The 22,588-nt window shown below is 43.0% G+C and overlaps 1 protein-coding gene across 8 annotated transcripts; it reads right to left on the bottom strand.

The window, feature by feature from the left end:
• Positions 1-652: 652 nt before the first annotated feature.
• ZNF239 (zinc finger protein 239) lies at positions 653-20,729 on the bottom strand. 8 transcript variants are annotated; one of them, XM_016206994.2, is made up of 4 exons: positions 20,661-20,729; positions 19,889-19,939; positions 18,294-18,359; positions 653-3,135 (listed from the first exon to the last, which is right to left on the bottom strand). In XM_016206994.2, the coding sequence occupies exon 4, from the start codon at positions 3,038-3,040 to the stop codon at positions 1,655-1,657; it is 1,386 nt and encodes a 461-aa protein (XP_016062480.2). In that variant the 5' UTR covers positions 3,041-3,135; positions 18,294-18,359; positions 19,889-19,939; positions 20,661-20,729; the 3' UTR covers positions 653-1,654. The 8 variants fall into 8 exon arrangements, with proteins under 8 accessions (XP_016062480.2, XP_087680405.1, XP_016062478.2 ...); XM_087824279.1 differs by lacking the exon at positions 18,294-18,359 and adding an exon at positions 6,336-6,406 and having other exon boundaries at positions 20,661-20,685; XM_016206992.2 differs by lacking the exon at positions 20,661-20,729 and adding an exon at positions 20,401-20,520.
• Positions 20,730-22,588: the final 1,859 nt, after the last annotated feature.

Raw genomic sequence — 22,588 nt, 5'->3', positions numbered from 1 at the left:
CATAACTTTAATCATTCCATCTGGACTGCTCTAGGCTGGTCAGGTATTCTGGACTACCTCTTGAAGTAAGGTAAATGTCTTAATCTGTCACCCTCCTTCATTCCTTATTAGAGATTAGGTATGCTTCCCTTAAATTAATGTATAACTTCCCTGTTCTCTGTCCAGTTAACTGTGTCAGGTTACCTTTGACTAGATATAACAGTTACAATCTCACCTTCTCAGGCTAATAAGTAAAGCACCCATATTATCCCTGACATTTTTCACATATGGATACTAGTCATTGGAGAAAAAGGCATGGAACACTGGGCAGCCTCTGGAGCACTGCTTGAGGAGTCATTAACCACCATTTAGAAATTCAGGGCTGATTTAAGAGCTCGTTGTAGTAGTAACTTCTGATTTAGTTACGTATTTACAATCCCTTCTCCACTCTGAACTGTTGCATGAGCTTCCTCTATTAACTCCTAGAGGATGAATGCCTAGCTTTTTCAGGTGTCCTAGCTCCACAGCCAACCCCACCCACATCCCAAGTTAATTATACATGATATAATGAATATTTTAGGCCTTTTCTTCCCAAAGGTGTTCTCCAAATATGGTTTAAACATTTTTATATAGCTATTTTTGTATGAAGTGCTTTTAGCCAAATATAAAAATAATTTTATAAATATGTCTATAGTGAGGTCTAAAGAGGCTAGAGAAGCTGCAAAAAACAACTTTTTTTTGAGGTAAATCAAATGTTAAAACAAGGTAAGCCGGAAGGGACAAATATCAGAAACTTTCTCTCCTGACTCATTTGTTTTGCTTAGTATACAACATAGGTGATCAAGAAAATGAAGGAAATGAGAGGAAAGTGTTGAGAGAAGAACTGAATTTACTTAAATATGTTTCAATTTCATTTGAAATGTTTCAAGATGGTATGTAACCTACTTAGCTTTAATTTGGGTGAGTCATATGAAGTGGTGAGATCTGGAAGAACCTCAATAGGCTAGCCACATTGATGGAAAAGAACTACAGTATTCATGCTCCTGAGCTGCTGCTTTGTGGGAAGGGGGGTTTCAACATCCCCTAAAATGGTGTATGGGTTGTACTACACAAGGAGCTCTTCTCCACCTTCTTGTTGTGTGGCCATAGACTGTTGTACATTTTTGCAATAAATACAACAAATTTCCATGCCCATTATATGTCCATCATGATTAAGCCAAGCACCCCTTGGCTTAAAACCAATATATTATACAATTATAGTTTATTCAGGGCTACTCAGGCTGGAAAGAAATATGACAAATACAAGGCACATGATTTGAAGAGAAATCAGTGTTCTCATTTCTCAGAGATTGTGAGAACAAAGGGAAACATGTTGTGCTTGGATAAATGTAATGTCCTTGCAGTTATAAATGTTGGGTAGGGTATATAGTTCTAGTAACACTGGCTGAACTACAGTGTACAGATATTTTCACTCTACCCATCTAAGGAACTAGAACAAGTAATTCATTGTATAGCATAACAAAGTTCTTGGCACTTAAACACTTTAAATGAATGATTTTCAGTGAAGGAACATATTTTAATAACTCATTATCTTTCTTCACCGAATATAAAGGTAAGAATGATGTTAAAAATATTTAAGCTTTTACAGAGTACGAGCATATAATTAAAGAGCTTGTTAACAGGGATCTTTCCTGTGAACCCGCTGGTGGATGTGGAGGTTGGAGCTCTGGCTGAAGCCCTTCCCACACTTGCTGCATTCATAGGGCTTTTCTCCTGTATGTACTCTCTGGTGGATGAGGAGTTTGGAGCTCTGGCTAAATCCCTTCCCACACTTGCCACAGTGATAGGGCTTCTCCCCAGTGTGAACTCTGTGATGAATGCGGAGATCTGAGCTCTGGCTGAAGCCTTTCCCACACTCATAGCACTGGTAAGGCTTCTCCCCCGTGTGTATGCACCTGTGAATGTGAAGGTTCGAACTCTGACTGAAGCCCTTCCCACACTCTCCACATTTGTAGGGCCTCTCTCCTGTGTGGACTCGCTGGTGGATGTGCAGGTTAGAGCGCTGACTGAAGCTCATTCCACACTCTCCACACTCATAGGGCTTCTCGCCAGTGTGCACTCTCTGGTGGATGTGCAGTTTGGAGCTCTGACTAAAGCCCTTCCCACACTTGTCACATTTATAAGGTTTCTCTCCTGTATGGACTGCGTGATGAATGAGCAGACTTGAACTCCTTGTGAAGCCCTTCCCACACTTGTCACACTTATAAGGTTTCTCATCAGTGTGGATAGCTTGATGGATGAGGAGACTCGAGCTCCTCGCGAAGCCCTTCCCACACTGCTCACATTTGTAGGGCTTTTCTTCTTTGTGGTCTCTCTGATGAAGTAGTAGCTCTGAGCTCTCACTGAAGTCCTTACTACACCAACTGCATCGGTATTGTTTCTCTGCAGTGTGTATTTTCTCACGTGGATGACTGTTTGAGCTGGTATTAAGTATTTTGCCACAATCATAATGGTTACAGGGATGCTCTTCTGTATGAGCTCTCTGATGACTGATCACCCGTGATTTCCAACCATAAATGTTGTTACGGTTACAGTCAAAGGGATCCAAGGATTCTTTCCGTTGGCTATTCTGGCAAATTGCTTCACCACTGAACAATGGTGAGACCAGTTCTATTACATCAGACACAAGTTTAATATGAAGGGTCTCTGAACAGTGGTCTATGGGAGGACTTTTCCCTCCTAACACTTTTCTCTCAGTGCTTTCTCCAGTTACAAACAGACTTTTGCTTTCCTGAGGATCCTGGGGCTCATTCTTACAAAATATCCCTGAGGAGACCTGTGTGGCAATTTGGCTCGGAACTTTCAAAGACAAATATTCTTCACTTTCCATGTTTTTGAAATCATCACTTTGAAGTGTCACACCACTGCTCTTGTTTCTGGAAATGTGAGAAGGTGCTTCTCCCCACTTTTGACCAGGGGAAAGATCTAGTTGAGGGCCCCTGTACACTTCTCCTTGAAGATTGGCAATGTAATCCTGACTCCCAGTTACGGTACTGGCCATCTCTTCCCAAGTTAGCCAGCAGAAAAGCTCTTCATGTAATAGATCCCTAAGTTCTTTCTCTTGAAGATTCTCCAAAGAATTTTCATTCAAGTCTCCTAGGAAACAAAGAAAATTCAGTGATAAAAACAAAGGATAGATTTCAAGATTTCAGAGCTAGAGTGCCTAAGACCAGAAGACTTAGTAACCAGGAAAAAGTTCAATCTTGTCCTTTGGGTTAATGTCAGAGAGAAGGCTTTGTACACAAGACAGAAATCTTTTTTTTTTTTAATATATCTTTATTGATTTCAGAGAGAAGAAAGGAGAGGGAGAGAGAGAGAGATAGAAACATCAATGATGAGAGAGTCATTGATCGAGACCACAACCCTGGCATATGCCCTGACCGGGAATCGAACCCTGATCGCCTGGATCCTAGTTCGACGCTCAACCGCTGAGCCACACCCGGCCGGGCAAGACAGAAATCTTGTCTGTGCTTTTAAGCACAGCCAATAAAAGTATTCCTCCTCTAACTCTGCAGAAGTCTAAGAATCCCAAATCCTTGCCACAAATTACATTTCATTTCATTTCACTTCATTTTATTTTAAGTAAATTTGCATTTAATTGGTAATCCACTTAAAGAGATGCTGGGGATACAAGAAAGAAGGAAAAATCTTTTTACTTAATAAGCTAAAGCCTACTGGGAAGACAGACAAATATATCAACGATGGTGACACCATATCAGTGCAACAGTAGATGCAGGCACAACCAGGCATGGGAGCACAGAGTAAGGGCATTCAACCCAAACCTCGGTCAAATTTAAGGAAAACAAAAAAGTGGAAGATGGAGAGAAAATATGACATGTTCAGGAAAACTATAAAGAGCTTCTTGTGAAGAACATAAAGCAGGCAACAGTGGTAAAAAGTACGCCTTGGAGAGGAAGGCAGGAGCCAGAACAAAGAGCTTGGTGTGCACTACTAAGGACTTAGGGCTAAAACCCTTAGGGATTTAAAGTTATTAAGGATTTCAATTGGGAATGAAACAATTGACTTGAGCAAGACTTTAGGTAGAGTGAAAACTACTGTAGCAAATTAGAAGAAAAGTTGTAAGGATGATGGTTATGGAGAGTGGGAGAGAGACATTCTAAGTCACGTGATAACCAACTAGAAGGGAAAGGAGGCACCAAGCATGACCCCCAAGTTCCTTGCTTGACTGACTAGCTTTAGGGGTACTATGTACTGAGACAGAGAATGCAAAAGGAAAAAGCTGGAGTGGAGAAGGAGGACAGATGACAACTCTAATGTTTAATTTGTGGTGCTGGTGGAATCTTCTTACTGTTCAGTCGGAAGTGAGATACATGGGTCTAGAACTTCTGAGACAATAAAAAAATGTAAGCAGACAAAAAAAGCAGAAACTAATTTCCATAAAGAGTTGCACAAACTCAAGAAATAGTGGATGGAGGAAACAGAATTTATAAGGTACATAATTATAAAATAAAATTTTTAAAAAAAGGTACATAATTAAAATCCCAGAGAAGTCTGAGAGGGTATCACATATGGATAAACAACATAATAAGATATAAACATATTGCTATGAAAAATAATCAGAATTCCTTTAAATTGATAAAAGGATTGAAATATAAGATCTACTATACCCCTTTGAAGCATTCAGGCACTAGTTGCACAATCTTATGTGAGAAAACTAATAGGACGCCCATTCTACAAACAAGGAAACCAAGGTTGTAATGGTTAAGTAACCAAGTGTCAGGCAGTCTGAGTCTAAGGCCTGCAATCTAGATGGGCTAAATAGCACAACGAATACACGGCTAAGATGGAAAATTGAGGGGTTCATCTAGAATGCAGAATAAAAGGACAAATGGAAAGATTAAAGTAAACACCCATCTTGTAGGAGTTCTATGAATATAGTAGATAGAATGAAGGGAAAGAAACAATCATGAAATAACAAAAAACAAACAAAATGCTTCTTAGAACTCAAGATTCAGGGCCCACTGAATGCTAAAAATGGTATATGATATCTCAGGACTTCAAGGAAAAAAGAAATCCCAGAAAATGCTAAAAGCATCCAGACAGAAAAGCTAGGTTATATGCACATAAATGAGAATTATAATGACATTGAATTATTAATCAGCAATAGTGGACACCTGAAGATAACTGAAAAATATCTTCTAATTTTGGAGGAAAAGTGTTTGTGAAATTAGTATTCTATTCTAATCAACCATTTCAGTGGGAGGAATAGATAGACACTTTTGCAGACAAGAAAGGATTTAAACTACTACTGAAATAATCACTCAGAAACATACGATAGCAAAAAAGTTTTAAAAATTATTTCACGAGCCCTGGCTGGTGTGGCTCAGTGGGTTGGAGCATCGTCTTGTGCACCAGAAGGCTGCGGGTTTGATTCCCGGTCAAGGGCACATACCTAGGTTTTGGTTTGGCCCATTTGGGAGGCAACTGATCAATGTATCTTCCTCCCTCTCCAAAAAAAATAAATAAATAAAATTACTTCATGAAACAAGAAATAGCAATGAGCAAAGAAGTCAATAAAACAGAAAATTAAGTTGAAGTCAATTGTTGATACATAAATAATAATAATTAACTAAATTAACCCAAACCTTATAAAACAGAATGGAGCCCCCCCAGTAAAATATATTTAAAAAAAACAAGTATTAGCTTTAAGAAAGAAAAAAAAGGAACTGTAATCATAGTATAGTATATACTACTTGACTCTGCAGGAAATAAGAATTATGAAGTCAAAGCAATGTAAGCACTAATCACTGATGCGACTGATAAATTCTTGCGAAAATAAGCATGTTGGGAAAGTAATGTAAAAGCTAAATCTTGGCCCTGGCCAGTGTGGCTCAGTTGGTTGGAATGTCATTCTATATACTGACAGGATGCAGATTCAATTCCTGGTCAGGGCACATACCTAGGTAGCGGTATCAGGGCACTTAGGGGAGGCAACTGATTGATGTTTCTCTTTCTCCCTCCCTTCCCCTCTCTCTAAAATCAATAAACATATCTTTGGTGAGGGTTAAGTAAAAAAACAAAGAAACCCCTAAAAACCCCTAAATCTTCATCCTTTTAAGGAAGTCTAATATTTGATATTAGAAAATATCAAATATTAAATTGAAAAATAGCAGTATATCATAACATAATAAATTCAAATTAAAACTATACTGAGGGTCCAATTTCTACCTGTTACACTGGCAAGACCGTAAAGCCTGAAGAGTGTGTCTTCAAGCTTGTGAGTGTAAATTGGTATCACCCCCCCAACCAGCCAACAAGGACATTTTGACAATTACCTATCAAAATCACAAATGTATGCACTCAACATTTCAGTTGGGGGTTTCCTTCTTCTGATTTCCAGGCACAGCTGTGAAATGATATTTACACAAGATTTACGCATTGCAGATGGTCTGTGATAATAACTGACCAGAAGAGCCTGGGTAGAGTGGAGCTGGGGACATGAAAGACAAGTTTTCACTGTGCATCTTATTTTTTATTTTTACAGTATAACTTTAATGATTTAAAAACATTTAGTATACTTGGAAATTTTACTTTTCTTTGCTACTCATGCATAATTTATTTCCCACCTTTCTCTAATATCCTTGTTCTACTTTTTAAAAAGCTTTATTTAGGTATAACTGACAAGTGACATTTGTGCACCTTTTAATGCTTCCTTTTTAAAAAAGAAGTAGCTGCATAAGCTTGGAAATAACTTGGAAATAAAAAGGCAAATACAACAAGAAACAACTTAAAGGATTAAAACTGAGTGGCTCTAAGAAGCCACACCATGTGGCATGAGGAGCAGCAGAGCAGGGAGACTGGTTTTTATTATAAGCCTTCCCATACAATTTGCTTTACCTAGGTGAATGTATTACTTTGTTTACAAAGTTTAAAAGTAATGGCAAAAAGGAAAAGGAAAAAATAATAAAAGTAAAACAGTGTAGTTTGGAACAGTCAAAATTATTAAATGGTCAAAGGACACTGCCAACATTCTTGCTGCACAATACTTGGAAATGGCTGCAGGAGTGATAGGTGTATGAAAATCAGTGGGCAGGACTGTGTTAATGGTAGGTTGTATAAGTAGCAATAAAACCTTGTAATATTAGTTTTTAAAATACTAAGAATGAGTATGTAATATTGGAAGAAAATGATGACATTGAGAAGAAAGGTCCTGTTTTACAGGGAGTTAATGTGACATAACAAAGATCTCTACAATATTGCACAAAATAGCTAGTTGAAAAATATATACAATATAATCTCATAAAATTTTAACAAATATATTTGTAATATACCCCACATATATATGGAGTACCTAGAAAAAACAGGATCAACAATTATTGGTGATTTCATTTCATATTACACTTGTGTTCTCTGAATTTTTGAGATTTTAAAAAAATCTTGCATATAAAATATTATTCAATTTTATATCAATTAAAAAGGAAAACTAAGAGCAGAGCTTGAAACTGGAGACACATATCCTACTTCATGTTCGCCCCTCTGTAAACCACTCTCTACAGAGCAGTCCTAGTGGTACTGGGTAAATCACATCATACCACTCTGTTGGTCCACTGGCTTCCCACTGAATGTCACATGAACCCACACTTTTTACCAATGCTTCAATGCTACAAATGAGCCAGGCCCTCCTCACCACCTCTTCCCATTCTGTTTTTCCCAGGTGCTCCCTCTATTCTAGCCTCACTGCTTCCTCCAAGTTTCAGGCCTTTCCTTGCACATCTGTCTGCCTGGAATATTCTTCCCCTAAACAGTAACCTGTTTAATGCCTATTAATGATTTGGGCCTCAGTTTAAATGTGACTTCACAGGCTTTCCCTGAAACTCAACACTAAACACATCACCCTCATCCCACCCCATGCCTTTCTCAGAGTGCAATGTCAATCCTTTGCAAGATTTATCAATTTATAGTAATATATTGTTTACTTAATACCTCTTTCACAAGACTGTAAGAAATATTTCTTCCCTGCTGAGTGAAATAAGTCAGACAGTGAAAGACAGATACCCTATGATTTTACTTATATGTGCAATCTAATGAACAAAATAAACTAACAAACAAAATAGAAACAGACTCATAGATAAAAAGAACAGACTGATAGCTGTCGGAGGGGAGGGGATTGGAGGGCAGGGTAAAAAAGGTGAAGGGCGTAAGCAAAAAAAAACCACAACCTAAAAACTCATAGACAGAGAATGGTATGGTGACTGCCAGAAAGAAAAGGGGGTGGGGGAAGGTAGAAGAAGGTAAAGGGGAAATAAATTGTGATGGAAGGACACTTGACTTGGGGCGGTGAACACACAATACATTATATGGATGATATATTATAGAACTGTACACCTGAAACCTATATAATTTTATTAACCAATGTTGCCCCAATAAACTCAATAAAAATAAAAATTAAAAAATTATCAGTATATATTTTAATAGCCACATCTTTTTCTCTTGTATGATCCACTATAATTTGTATAACCAAGTCCATCTGATATATTTGGTGAGTAATTTTTTCACATATTAAATAATCCTATAATGAGTGTTCAAAAATTTCAGTCGGAGTTACTGATTAATTCCTTAGGGTAGATACCTAAAATGAATTATTTCATCAAAAATGTTTAAGGCTTGGGGGGATTTCAAGACGGTGGCAGATTGAGTGGAGCTACACTGACACTCTCATAGGATCAAACTGGAATACAACAGAAATATAAGTCCTGAATAATCAGCTGTAACTGAAGACAAGCTGGAGAGCACCCTCATTACTAAGGAGGTAAAGCGGAGACCTCACAGAGACTTGTAGGAAGAGTGGAGGTGTGAGAGGGCTGGCTGGGCTCCCATAGGCAGCAGCTGAAGGTTCAGAGGGATAGCTCAGCTGAGAACTCTGGGGTCTAAACCCCAAACTGGGCTCCCCAACCCAGAGCACCAGAAGTGAGAAAGGTGTCCACATAACGTCTGGCTGTGAAAAGCAGCAGGGTTTTGTCTGCCAGGGAGAGATGGCTGGAAATGCAGGCACCCTCTTAAAGGGCCAATGAACAAAGTTTTTCACATATGTGCAGCCACTTACCTTGGGCTCTGGTGGAGGGAGGGCAGAATGGACTAGAGCTGTGTGAGGAGAATCCAGGGGTGCTGGCTAGGGGAATACAGATCAGAGGGCGGCCATCTGGATCCCTGTGCTGAGTCATTCCCCCATACTGCAAAGGACATCTTTCTCAGGCAGACATTTATCTTCCAAGCAGCTTTTGCCGGCGGGGGGGCATTGCCCCACCCTGTTGGAAAACCTCTCACCCCCCCATGGAGTTCCTACACCCTGAGGCTCAATAAGAGACAGATAACCATCAACCTGTGGGTGCTTTGAGTCTTTGCCTCATTTGCTTCTGGACCCAGGTATTGGAAAAGCAGACCCTGGTGCATATTTTGGTCCTGTTCAAACACACCCAGCCTCAGCAGAGGGAACCACAAGCTGTGGAGTGCAGAACACTTCAAACAGGGTATTCAAGGGCAGTCACAAACAGTGTTTGACATTGGCCTGCACCAGAGACTGTCCAAAAGACTGAGTCCTAGAAGATCTACCTAATACATAGGTAGCCAAACAGGCAGCCAAAATGGGGAGACAAAAAAACAAGCCCCATATGAAAGAACAAAAGAATTCCCCAGAAGAAGAGCTAAGTGAAATGGAGATAAGCAATCTATCAGACATAGAGTTCAGAATACTGATCATAAGGATACTCGACAACATGAGAAAAAAAAGGAAACTATGAATGAAATTAAGAATGACATGATAGAACTAACACTGGAAGGAAAAAATAGCAGATTAGAGGAAGCTGAGTATCAGATTAGTGAATTAGAAGACAGGGTAAAAAAATCACTCAGAGATCCAAAAAGAAAAAACAAAAAACAGGAGGAAAGTCTAAGAGAGCTGTGGGACAGCATGAAATGTAACAATATTTGCATCACAGGAATGCCAGAAGAGGCTGAAAGTAAGCAAGGGTTAGAGAACCTGCCTGAAGAAATAATGGCAGAAAACTTCCCTAACCTGGTGAAGGAAAAAGTCACACAAGTTCAGGAGGCACAGAGAGTCCCAAGCAAGAAGAACCCAAAGAAGCCCATGCCCAGACACATCATAAAATGCTAAAAATTCAGAACGAAGAGAATCTTAAAGGCAGCAAGAGAAAAGCAAGCTGTTACCTACAAAGGAGCTCCCATAAGGCTGTCAGATGATTTCTCATCAGAAACTCTACAGGCCAGAAGGGAATGGCATGAAGTATTCAAGGTAATGCAAAACAAGGATCTGAAACCAAGACTACTCTATCCAGCAAGGCTATCATTCAAAATAAATGGCGAAATAAAGAGCTTTCCAGACAGGAAAAAAAAGGCTAAAATAGCTTATCACCACCAAACCAACATTGCAAGAAATGTTAAAGGGACTGCTGTAATTAGAAGTTGAGATAGAAAGAGAAACATAGGCATAAAGAAATAAAATGGCAATAGATAAATACGTATCATTAATAACCTTAAATATAAATGGATTAAATGCTCCAATCAAAGGACATAGGGTAGCTGAATGGATAAAAAAACAAGACCAATATATATGCTGTCTACAAGAGACCCACCTCAGAACAAAAGATTCATAAAGGCTGAAAAACAAACAAAAAAAATTCTGGAGGACTTTAAAGCAGATATCGACAGCAATACAGTCATAGTAGAGGTCTTTAACACCCCACTGATCTTATTGGATAGATCTTCCAGACACAAAACCAAAAAGAAAACAGTGATTCTAAATGACACACTAGATCAGATGGATTTCATTGACATTTACAGAACATTTCCCCCCAGTACTGCAGAATATGCATTCTCCTTAAGTGTACACTGGACATTCTCAAAGATAGACCACATGTTAGGACACAAAAAACAAGTCTCTACAAGTTCAGGAAGACTGAAATCATATCAAGTATCTTCTCGGACATTTATACCATGGAATACTATGCAGCTGTTATAACGAAGAATTGCTTACCCTTTGAGACAGCATGGTGGGACCTGGAAAGGATTACGCTAAGTGAAATATGTCAGTCAGAGAAAGACAAGGATAACATCATCTTACTCATATGTGGAATATAATGAACAAAATAAACTGATGAACAAAACAGATCCAGAGACACAGAAGCATGGAACAGGCTGAAGGATCTCAGAGGGAAGGTGGGGATGGGGGAGTGGGTGGGGAGAGATTAACCTAAGAGCTTATATGTATATATGCATAACCCGTGGATACAGACAATAGTGTGGTGAAGGCCTGGGGGGAGGGGTACAGGGTGGAGGGGATCAATGGGGTAAAAAAGGGGACATTTGTAATACTTGCAACAATAAAGATAAATTTAAAAAAATGTTTAAGGCTCTTTGCTTCAAGCAGTCAAAAGGTTTTTGAGCAAAACTGTATCAATTATACTCCTATCTATCTCAAGGACATGGGATTTTGTCTCACCACAATATTGTCTTATATTCAGAAGGGGAGATGGATGAATCTCTGAATGTGTAAGAAAAGAAGGAAACTAAATATTGCAGGACAGGAGGATTTTTAATGAAAATAAAGTCCAAGCAAAGATGGTACAATACCAATGTGGGGAAAACGTGGGAGATGAGTACCCATAAGAAGGTGAATGAGAAAGACCGCAACTTTCTGAAAAGGTAGAAGGGAGAGTAAGTGAGTAGATACAGGTAGATCAGTTTGTTGAATTTATCCTTGAAGCCTCAGCTTTCTCCACAGACCAGAGAACTTCAAAGAGAACTCCTGAAACATTTAAGAAGGGACTCCTTTTTCATGGATTAGCCTAGATTTGTAATTTGCCATGCCTCACTGATTCCTTTGGAGTTTGTTCTTCATTATATAATTATCTTCAACTTGCTGCAACTGAAATATCATATCTGGGAAACACACAGGGGTTGTATAACTGTGCAGAAAGCAAATCAGTTCCAAATTCTGGCTTATCAGGGATGGACCAAGTATGGTTTCTCAAGCAACTCAGTAAAGCTACCATTTCCCAATTCTTACCAAGTAAAGGTCTTTAGCTCCTTAGAATAATCAGAAACATCCTTTTGTTCCAAATAAAATTTGGAAACTGATTCCAGAGCCACAACTCCTGGGACTCCATCACTATTTAAAATTGAAGAAACAAAGACTTCAACAATCATGTTCTTACCCACTGAGACCAAGTGGCTGTAGTTCAGCATCACAGGTCAGTGCAGCTTCCTCTGAGCAGGGTCCAGGGGACCCCACTCCTCCACAGTCAAGTCCACAGAGAAATCCTCGAATGTCCCTGGTTCCTAAAACATTAAGCACATTTCTCCTTAACTGACAACCATCTGCACAAATGCCCTGGAAGGAAGGTGAGGTTGGGAGCACCTGGAAAGGTGAAAAGGGTATAGAAGAAATTGCAGTGCAGGGGTCTGAGGGATCCAAATCAAGTTTTATTGGAAACTCACTCCTTTCTCATCTACTTTGCTACTTCCTTCCAAATCCTGCCTCTCCTGCCAACAACTCACTTAAGCTCAAGCTATTCAGCTACTTAATCTTTCCATGTCATTGTCATCTCATGGTCCTTGCTGAGTTGTGCTTTCTACCCCTATTTCTACTACTATTATCCAGACAACTTCAACAAACACGAGAACAATTTACCCAACATCCTAACCTTCTTAACCTACATTTTTTAACCTCTGTAGTCCCAATGATCTGTCTCATTTCACACTCAATAACCATATCAGGGCCATTTCACTATTCAGTCTCCTGAATTATAGGTCAATGCTCAACCACTGAGCCATGTCAGATGGGCAGGGTGATCTTTTTTTTTTTTTTAAATATATCTTTATTGATTTCAGAGAGAGGAAAGGAGAGGGAGAGAGAGAGAAACATCAATGATGAGAGAGCCATTGATTGAGCCCGCAACCTGGGCATGTGCCCTGACTGGGAATAGAACACCCATCTCCTGGATCTTAGGTCGATGCTCAACCGCTGAGCCACGCCCGGCTGGGCGGGCAGGGTGATCTTTAAAAACACACACGAGCCTGCCAGTGTAGCTCAGTTGGTTGGGTGTGGTCTGGTGCACTAGGAGGTCCCCCGTTCTATTCACAGTCAGGGCACTATGCTCAGAGTTGCTGTCTGGATCCCCAGTAGGGGGCATACAGGAGGCAGCTGATCAATGTTTCTCATCGATGTTTCTATCTCTCCTTCCTCTCTCTGCAATCAATAAAAACATATTTTAAACACACACACACACACACACCACGTTAGGCATGACAACCTCCAATGGCTTTTCAATGGACATTGAGTAAAATCAACTCTTCATCCTGGCCTGCAAGGCTTTACAGACTGAGGTCCTGTCAATTCTCCAGCTTGGAGTCACTCCTCCCTTATGGGGCAGATCCCTGACCACATCAAATATCCCAACTTAAGGAATTTGCAAATTGTCCTTTCCCCAGAATGTTCTTTTTTCACACCTTTCACATGCCTGGTTCCTTATTCAGGTCTCAGATGAACTGCCATCTCCTCTGAGAAGCATTTCCTTGACCATCTCATTCACAGTGGCACCCAAAAAACCTGTTCTAGGTACTTTTGCTGTAGCATCGATGCCACAAGCGTTTTTATTGCAAACATTATCCGAGCATAACTCATTGGCTGTAAGGCAATTCTGCCATAAAAAAAATAAGTAACTGGTTGGTTGATTTTTTGGTTTGTTTGGTTTCATTTCTCCATGACAAAGCAACAACCTTCGGGAGACTTAATTGGTTTTGCTTCTCCACTGACAAAATTCTCAGTTACTCCCATTTTTATATTATATATACATCTTAGCTAGTCCTCATAATGGTCTATAGTGATGAGTAGATGTGGTGGTGCACTTAAAGTAGGGAGCATTTCTTTCAGATGACAATGATTGGCCCTAAGAGTTTATTTCTTATTTTTTTAAAACTGATTTTGAGAGAGAGGGAGGGAAGGAGGGAGGGAGGGAGGGAGGAGGGGGATTTGTTGTTCCATTTATTTATGCATTCATTGGTTGATTTCTAGATATGCCCTGACCTGGGATTGAACCCACAACCATATTGGGAGATGTTCTAACCAACTGAGCTATCTGGCCAGGGCCATGATTTCTTTTTTAAACACAGTACAAGGGGAAGAGAAGAGGCCAAGGGGTCTCTTGTAGAGGGTGCAGAGTTAAACGTTTCTCACAAAATAAAGACAAGTGCTAAGGTACAATCCACAAAATAAAATCAGTTATTTGAGCAGTATTCCCATGAATCTACACATACTTTAAAATGTATCGGAATATTTTGTATTTCATAATAAAATCTTTTAAATTTTATGCCTTTTTTAATGTCCCTTTTTTACTTTTTGTGATTGTCTTTCTTTAGAATAGTGTTTTTATTGATTTCAGAGAGAGAGGAAGGGAGAGGGAGAGAGAGAGAAACATCAATGATGAGAGACAGTGGTTGATCGGCTGCCTCCTGCCCGCCCCCTGCTGGGGATCCAGCGGCAACACCGGCAAGTGCCCTGACTGGGAATTGAACCTTGATCTCCTAGATCACAGGTCAATGCTCAGCCATTGAGCCACGCTGGCCAGGCTATATCTTTTTATTATTTATTTGTTTATTATTTTAAAAACCCTCACCAGAGGATATTTTTTCCACTGCTTTCAGAGAGAGTGTAAGGGAGAAAGGGAGAGAGAGAAACACGGGTGTGAGGGACACACGGATTGGTTGCCTCTGGCTCTCATCTGGACCAGCAAGGATCCACCGGCAACCGAGGTCCGTGTCCTTGGGGGGAATGAACCACGGACCCTTTAGTGGTGCTGGCGGATGCTCTAACCATTGAGCAAAATCAGGGCTATTTCTTTTTTTAATGGCAAAATCACTTTACGGCTAATACCTTGTGTGTGAAAACGCTTGCGGCAAAGATGGCTATGGCAAATATACGAGACACGCCCCAAACTAACACTTCTCCCAGTTTTAATCCCTGCGCACTACTATCTTACCTGTTTCTTACTTATTTGCTTTCTTATTTAATGCCTCTCTCTTCCCATCAGAATAGAAGTCCCCTAAGAACAGAGAGGCGGCCTGGTTCGCCCTCGGCCGGTCCTTCGGCCTGGCCAGGGCCCCGCGCCTCCGAGGCGCTAACGCGCGGTCACCTCTGCGGGGAGCCGGGCTCCGCAGGGGCCTCCCACGGACCGACCCTTTTCAAGCCGCCTCTGAAGGACCACTTTCTTTTAAAAAATTTCTAATGTGTCACAGACCAATAGTTTCGTAAAATACAATAAAAAGACATGAAATACCAACACCAATTTTTAAAATTACTAGATTTAACAGATACAAGCTTCCAACAATCTTACGCTAGCGTAGGCAGCTAGTTATTGACAAGAGAAGGGCGCTAAACTGGCCGAGTCTGACGGACTAGGACGCAACAGCTCCAGACACTCAAGGGGAAAGCTGCGTTGCCCCACCCAGGGGATCGGCATCCCTTTCTCACCCTGAGCAGGAGGAAGGCCCGGCTTGCCAACCCCCCAGGGAGCAGCCCGTCACTCCCCACACTACCAGGGGCAGGGAGAAACTGGGCCTGCCCAGAAACCAAGATGGCGCAGGGGGAACACCTTCTAGTGAGGCATGCGCAGTGGAAGCCAAGATGGCGCAGGGGAGCGCCTTCTACTGAGGCATGCGCAGTGGAAGCCAAGATGGCGCAGGGGAGCACCTTCTAGTGAGGCATGCGCAGTCGAAGCCAAGATGGCGCAGGGGGAGCGCCTTCTAGTGAGGCATGCGCAGTCGAAGCCAAGATGGCGCAGGGGGAGAGCCTTCTCCTTTGAGGCATGAGCAGTAAAAGCCAATATGGCAAACATAAAGGGGAGGTGACTAGTCCAGGAAAAAGACCAGCTAGGATAAGGGCATGGAACCCCGGAAGATCCAGGAAAGGAACTGGTTAGGGGGCGGGCCCACTACAAGCCCCTAAAGAACTAGGAAGATGATTGGTTAGTTTGAAAGCTCACCTATTCTCTCCCAAACCCGAGGAAATACAGGGGAGGCTTAAAGGCCAGAGCTTTGTTCGTTTGTGCTGGGGCGTTCTCTCCGCTTTTAGCAGCCCTGCGAGCTGAAGAGCAGCGCTGGGCTGTGGCCAGGGCAGGCCTCGCTGCGGGTGTGCATTTGGGGACGACACGCAGGCAGGTGCCGCCAGGAGCGGAGCCGCCGCGCGGTGGAGCCCGGGGTGCAGGCGGCGCAGCTCTGCGTCTTGATCCTCATGGTGGCCCAGGGCTGCTTCTGCAGCAGGTGGACCCGGTTGTGAATAAGACATCGGGCAGCTGGGGGCAGCCCTTTGTTTTGCTCCAATAAATGTTACCACTATGCTCAAGTCCCCGAAATGCATCTCCTGCGACTCTGTGAAAGAATCCGGTTTCCACCGGCAACACTTAAGTCTTTGTATACTGGCAACAAGCTGTTTGCCGGCTGCCACCCGTCGACGGGCCACATGCTGAAAAGCAGAGGACGGAATATACACGAAACAACCGAGAGCCCAGTGAAGGCCACAGGAGCAACGCAACTCTGCGCTAGGGAAGCGCCCGGGGCCTTCAGAAGAGCTCACATCTTAGCCGGGCACCACCTACTCCTTCCTCAGGAAACTGAGGACGACCAGCCTTCCCCACCCACCTACCCCCAAAATGACTTCACCATACTCTATTAGTCACCAGTGGAGAAGGTGCTAATGAGGCAAGTGGCAGTTTCTCTCCAAGGTCACAGGTCTCCATTGGGGCTAAGAAAGAGGGATGAGATTGGGCTAGAGAAGCCTGCAAGCCCCTGCGCAAAGGTGGGACAAAGAAGTGGAAGTGGAGGTTGTTGTCCAAGAGTGACATGAATGTACCCTTTAGTACAACAGGGCCAGGCAAATATCAAGCAGTATTAGCCACTCCTCTCAACCAGACATCTTCTTGACCTCAGAGAAAAAAGGTTTCTTTCTGTCCAAGGCTAACCTCTTCCCATGCATTTCAGATCAAATCCTTTCTTCCCCTCTGAGATTCGTCCATCAATTATCTTTCTCCCTTTTATATTTTATCCATCTTCTATCCTGTTGTCTGGATTGTCTAAGACACCTTTCCTACCTCAACAATATTCAGATAACTTCAGATCTTTTCAATGCTGTCTCCTAAATCTCTGTCCGATGTGTTATCTCTTCTTTATTCCTATTGCCACAGTCCTAGGTAAGGCCTTCATTTCTTACCTAAACCACAATAACTCCTTACCAAGTCTTCAAATACAAATTTTGCCATTTTTCAATAGGTTTAGTAATTTTAAAAAATCCCAGATGAAGTAGTGGGGAGAATTCTGTGCTGAGAATGAAAAGGTTATGCTGATGGACTATAAACTTTGTAGTAGCTTGAAAATTTGAAGATGAGAAATGGTATGACAGTGGACCAAATGAAAGGAATCAGTGTGACAGGGGAAAGGAAAAAGAGAAAGAAAATAGTGGTCCTGTTAAAGCAAGACAAAGTTGGGACTAAAAGACCCTGAGTAATGAAGAGTCTCCCCTGGTATCAGTGGAGTGTATGAGTCACCCCAAGGCAGGACTCATGCTTACTCTGGGAAAGTGGACTCAGTATCCTGAGGGCCAAGGTGGAAGGTCAAGTCCTGGTACCAGTAGTTTCCTGTTCTTCCCACCACCCACCTCCTACCAACAAATGTCAAACTCCTCCAAACTACATACATCATGTGGCTTTCAACTTCCTTTCCAAAGCCCTTTCTTGCTGGGTCTGACAATTTACTTTGCAGGGGGCAGGAGAGAAATGCACAAGGCAGGAGGTGGACAGGAGCGGTAGTCACACTGGATTACCTGTAGTCATCACGGCATCATACTCTAGAATAGCCCTTCCCACATTGCTTCTGCCCTGACTTACACTTCTCTCATCTGTTTTGGAACTCCTTTCAGTTTCAGGGCAATCAACAACCTATTTCCTGAAGCATGAGGATGAGTTAGATAGATGCCTCCTCCTCCTCCAACAGCTCACAGAATCTTTCACATACCTCTACTATAGCTATTAAATCTGTCTCCCAAATTGGCTATAAGATTCTCAGCAACTAGCACAACTGATTCAGAATTTAAATGGTAGTTACAAATTCACATTCAATTTAAAAGGATAATCAAATGCTCCAAGTAAAAGAAAACCTCGAGATCATCAAACTCAGCACTCTCATTTTCAGATGAGAAAACGAAGGTTCATAATGGTGAAGTGACTTACCCAAGGTACAGAGGAAGGGATGGTTAAATTGAAACTGCTGCCTTTCAGCAGACTCAAGGATAATGTCTGGTAAATAAAAACACTCATCAAGTATTGGTGTGATGAAGTTCTTTCTTTCAAACAGTTATTAATATATACCAGAATCTCAAAATTTTATTATATTAGCAATCTACAACTTTATTGGCAGTGAAAAAATAACCTCCACTTGGAAACAGGTAGAAAAGGAAGGAAAATACAGAGAGCACAGGGTGTTACTGCTCATGCTAACCTCCCTTGAAGTCCTCAATTACTTGTCAAGGCACAGCGATGGCACTGTCAGTACCTTGAGGCAGTTTACTGTTCTCTAAACAAAGCAATTTTTATAGGAGTTCAGTCTCTTCCTGTGTATGTGAGGACTACATTCGTCAAACAAAAAGATGGTTTTGGTTAAGAACCAATTATTTTTTTCCTTAAAATCCAGCCTGATATTTTGTTAAAATGATTTCTGGTGTGATGTCCTGTTTAGTTACAGAGAAGAAACAACCTGGTGTTAGAAAACATGAGGTTTACTTCTGGCTCTGCAACAAAGGACATGGTGCTTCCTTCCAGCTCCCTCAGAATTAGAGCTCTCCTCTGTAAAGGTGATGGCACCAAGGCAGAGAGGGGGCTGGCTGACCCCTTCCATTGAAAACATTCTCTGATTCTAAGTGGCGATCTTGGGGTAACTTTCCAGAAATGGTTTTATAGAGACAAATGAGAAATCATTTGTCTGTGTAAAGAGAACAAAGCAGTCAGAGCATAAAAGGTGAATATTTTACCCACCTCACAAATTCTCACATCAAGCAAGTAGAGAAATATCTGACCTCAAGATTGGGACTTAGGATCAGAGAATGTTTTCAATGGAAGGGGTCAGCCAGCCCCCTCTCTGCCTTGGTGCCGTCACTTTTCCAGAGGAGAGCTCTAATTCTGAGGGAGCTGGAATAAATGCAACAAATCTGTGGATGTACAAAGATCGATGAGGTTAAAAAAAAAAGTGAAATTCTTTTTTTTAGTAGGTTTGGTGGTGGCGGGGCCTAGGAACCTTGATTCTTAAAAATAATTCTAATACACAGCTTGGTTGACAAGTATTTCTGGGAGTGAGTTGGTTTTCCTGAGACCACTTATCACCAGATTGAACATGTAACAGCTCTGAACGACTTTCATTGGGAGCGAAATGTCTAGAAGGAAAAGGCAGGTTTTGACAGACAGGACCAGCAAAGATGCTGTGCTTCAATAAAAGCGCAGAGCCCAGTGCTCTGGGGAGTGGGCCAAGTTCAGGAAGCAGGGTAGTTTAATGAAAACTGATGTATAATTTAAAGGCAGCAGAGACCTGTGCAGACCCTGGCAACGTCATCTGATAGCTATATTGCCTTAGCATATTAATGTTACTACACCCATATTTATAAAATACTATATGCCTCACACTGAAGTCTGACAACAAAGTGAAAAACGACACCAAACAGACAGGACCTGACCTCGGATAGCCACTTACTGCTGATGTCCTTCCTCTGTCCCAAGAAAGAAAGGCTACTTACATTCTCAGGAGACAGCATTTTCAGAGAAGAAACCCAACTCACCTGGACCTTGGTCGTTCCCTCCGGTCCGGACAGAGTTCTGGAAAGCTAGAGCTAGCAAGAAAGAAAAAGCCATGAAAATCAAGTCCGCCTTGCAGGACTAGTCAGTGCACAAGACAGTGGGGAAAAGTCCCTCAGCTCCTGCCACTGTGGGAGACCCTCTCCTGCGCTGCCCTCCCGCTCCCCACACCTCCCTCCCCTGTCCCCCGGGGCTTGGGTCAAACAGGCCGAGCCCCCTCCCCTCAGGGCACATTCCGCGGCACCGCGCAGCGCCAAGACGTGTCCGTTTTCGGCCCTCAAGTTGTAACTGGAGCAGTAGGAGCTCTCGGGTTGGATGTGTCGCCTCTCGGGATGGATTTTGGTTGCCTGCGACGCCTTCCTCGACCTGACTCATGCCTGGGGTGCAGGGGCTCAGATGCAACCTTTTAGAGAGGACAGAACCCTGGGTCCCTCACAGGAGCCCCTCTCGGCTGCCTAACGTCCACCCTGAAGCTCCCTGACAGAAGGCCAGTCACCTGCGCGGAAAAGGGAACTACGACGCCCCCAGACCCGCTCAGGCCGGGGCTCCGGCTCGGGGCGGCTCGGGGCCACAGCGGCGGTCGCAGCGCCGGGAAGCTCGTGCAGCCTCAGACTGCACGTCCCAGGTCGCGCGCCCGCCCACAGCCGCCCAGCCAGACTTTCGGGTCCCCGAGGCCCGGCGCCTCCTCGCGTGCTCCCACATCCCCACTGCCCGATGCCTCCCCGTGGGAGGCGCCAGCAGCCAGAGGCAGCTCACCTCCCACGTGAATCCACTGCCCGCAAGCGCAGGGTTCCGACAGTGACCCGCGTCTCGGCCGGCGGAGGGCGCTAAACTACAAGTCCCAGAAAGCCCCGGGCGGGTCACGGCCACTTCCGCTCACACTTCCGGTGCCCCTCCCGGGACTTCTAGCGGCGCTGTGCGGAGGTCGGGTTGCAGCTTCCAGCTGATTGCTTTTAACTGTTCTTTGAGAGTTCATTCACGTTGTTATTATTTTTAAAATTACAAACGGGTAAGAATTATTTTAGGGCTGCCCATTAAAGTGTTTTTCATTTTGTTAATGTGCTACTGGGGGGAAAGAACGTAAATATCACCTGTAATTTCGTCTTTTACCTGTAAAAATATTCTGAACCGAATATATGCCGTTCGGCATCTCCATCTTCCTCTTGAAGTTCATTAGTTTAGCAAACATTTGAGGCCTTACTGTGTTCTAGGAACTGTTCAAGACGCTTAAAGAAATCACTTTGGATGTTAAATACTGGTGGGGGAAACAATACATAATTTTGATAAATAAATGGTATAGTGTGTTATAAGGTAATATGTGCTATGGAGAAAGTAGAGCTGAGCCGGGGATTGAATAGTGCAATTTTAAAAAGGAAAATTTGGAGCCAAGACTTTGAGATGAGGGAATCAGTCATCTGCCACTCAGCAGTCGGAACTCTTTTCAGGATTTTATAGGAGGGAGGACTTGGGAGAAATGGGGCTATTCCATTTTCTGAAACCAGAAGTCCCTGTTTTATTTTCCCCCCTATTCGTATTGTCAACTGATGGTAGTTGGTGCCAATTCAACACCAGGAATCCTCAACTTGGGGTATGTGAAGAAGAAACTTTATTTAGTGCAAAACAGTTCAGTTGTGGTAACAGCGTAACTGTAAAAACATCAGAGCTGTGAGGCATTCCTGGGGCCAGGTGGGTCTGGGGCCAGGCCCCTCTCTGACTAGACAGCTCTACTCTGCTCCTGGCCAGTCTGCTTTGGGTTATGCTGGGGGCTTTTGGGAGGGGCTCTGGAGCAGGTTAAGGCCAGCTGTTTCTTTACCTGGCAGGGGACCACCTGGTAAGAGCTGTAAAGTGATTTGTGGTTGGTAGCTGCCTGTGCTGGGTTTGAAAGTACCTGGGAGAGGCTGTGCTATGATCTGATGCCACCTGTGGCTGGCTTGGAGCTGCAAAGCAAGGGGCACTGGGCGTGCTGAAGCCAGCTGCTGCTTGTTTGGGCTTTGAGGATTTTGGGGAGATTTTTAGGAATGTCTGCAGCTTGGGCTGAGGCTGGCTGCTTGTGTGGAAAAGCTGCTGAAATTGGTTCAGGCTTGTATGTGATTTGGGTGGGGCAGTGTCTCAGGGAAATCACCAGGGTGGATTGGCAGTGTTAGCTAGGTTGATGGAGACACAGATTTGATGCCTGCCTTCACCTGCAGATGGATGTGGAGTGTTCTCAAAAAAAGGAGTAATGGTGCCTTCCTGCACTTCCTCCTGCACCTCTCAGGCTGTGTGTGGGGCAGGCTCAACAATGGACAGTGGTGCCAGACAGCACTTCTGTCCTCGAGAGAACTGCCCCACTAGCCTTCACCCTGAAGTCAGATGATTCAGTTCCTCCGTGTATGTCCCTGGTACTTTGCTGGAACTTAGGGCTAGTATTTGCTCAGGCATTTTAAGAGAAAACCTGAATCTACAGCAGGCCTCTGTCTTACCTAAACAGAATCGCTGCTGATTTTTCACAGCCAGAAATCGTGGGGACTCCTCTTCCTGGACCTAGTACTCTGGACTGGGAGGCCCATTGTAGGGTTGAAACCCCTTGCTCCTCAGGGGGTACCTCCGCAGCTGAGATATCCCTCCCAGTCCTTAACCACCACAGGTGGGTTTGGGACCAGCCCCTTTCACGTCTTCACCCCTCCTACCAGTCTTGAAGTTTC

Source organism: Miniopterus natalensis, chromosome 14 (assembly GCF_054644295.1).
Source record: "Miniopterus natalensis isolate mMinNat1 chromosome 14, mMinNat1.hap1, whole genome shotgun sequence".
Lineage (NCBI taxonomy): Eukaryota > Metazoa > Chordata > Mammalia > Chiroptera > Miniopteridae > Miniopterus > Miniopterus natalensis.
The sequence above is the reverse complement of the archived record's forward strand: the minus strand, read 5'-3'. Positions and strand labels throughout refer to the sequence as shown.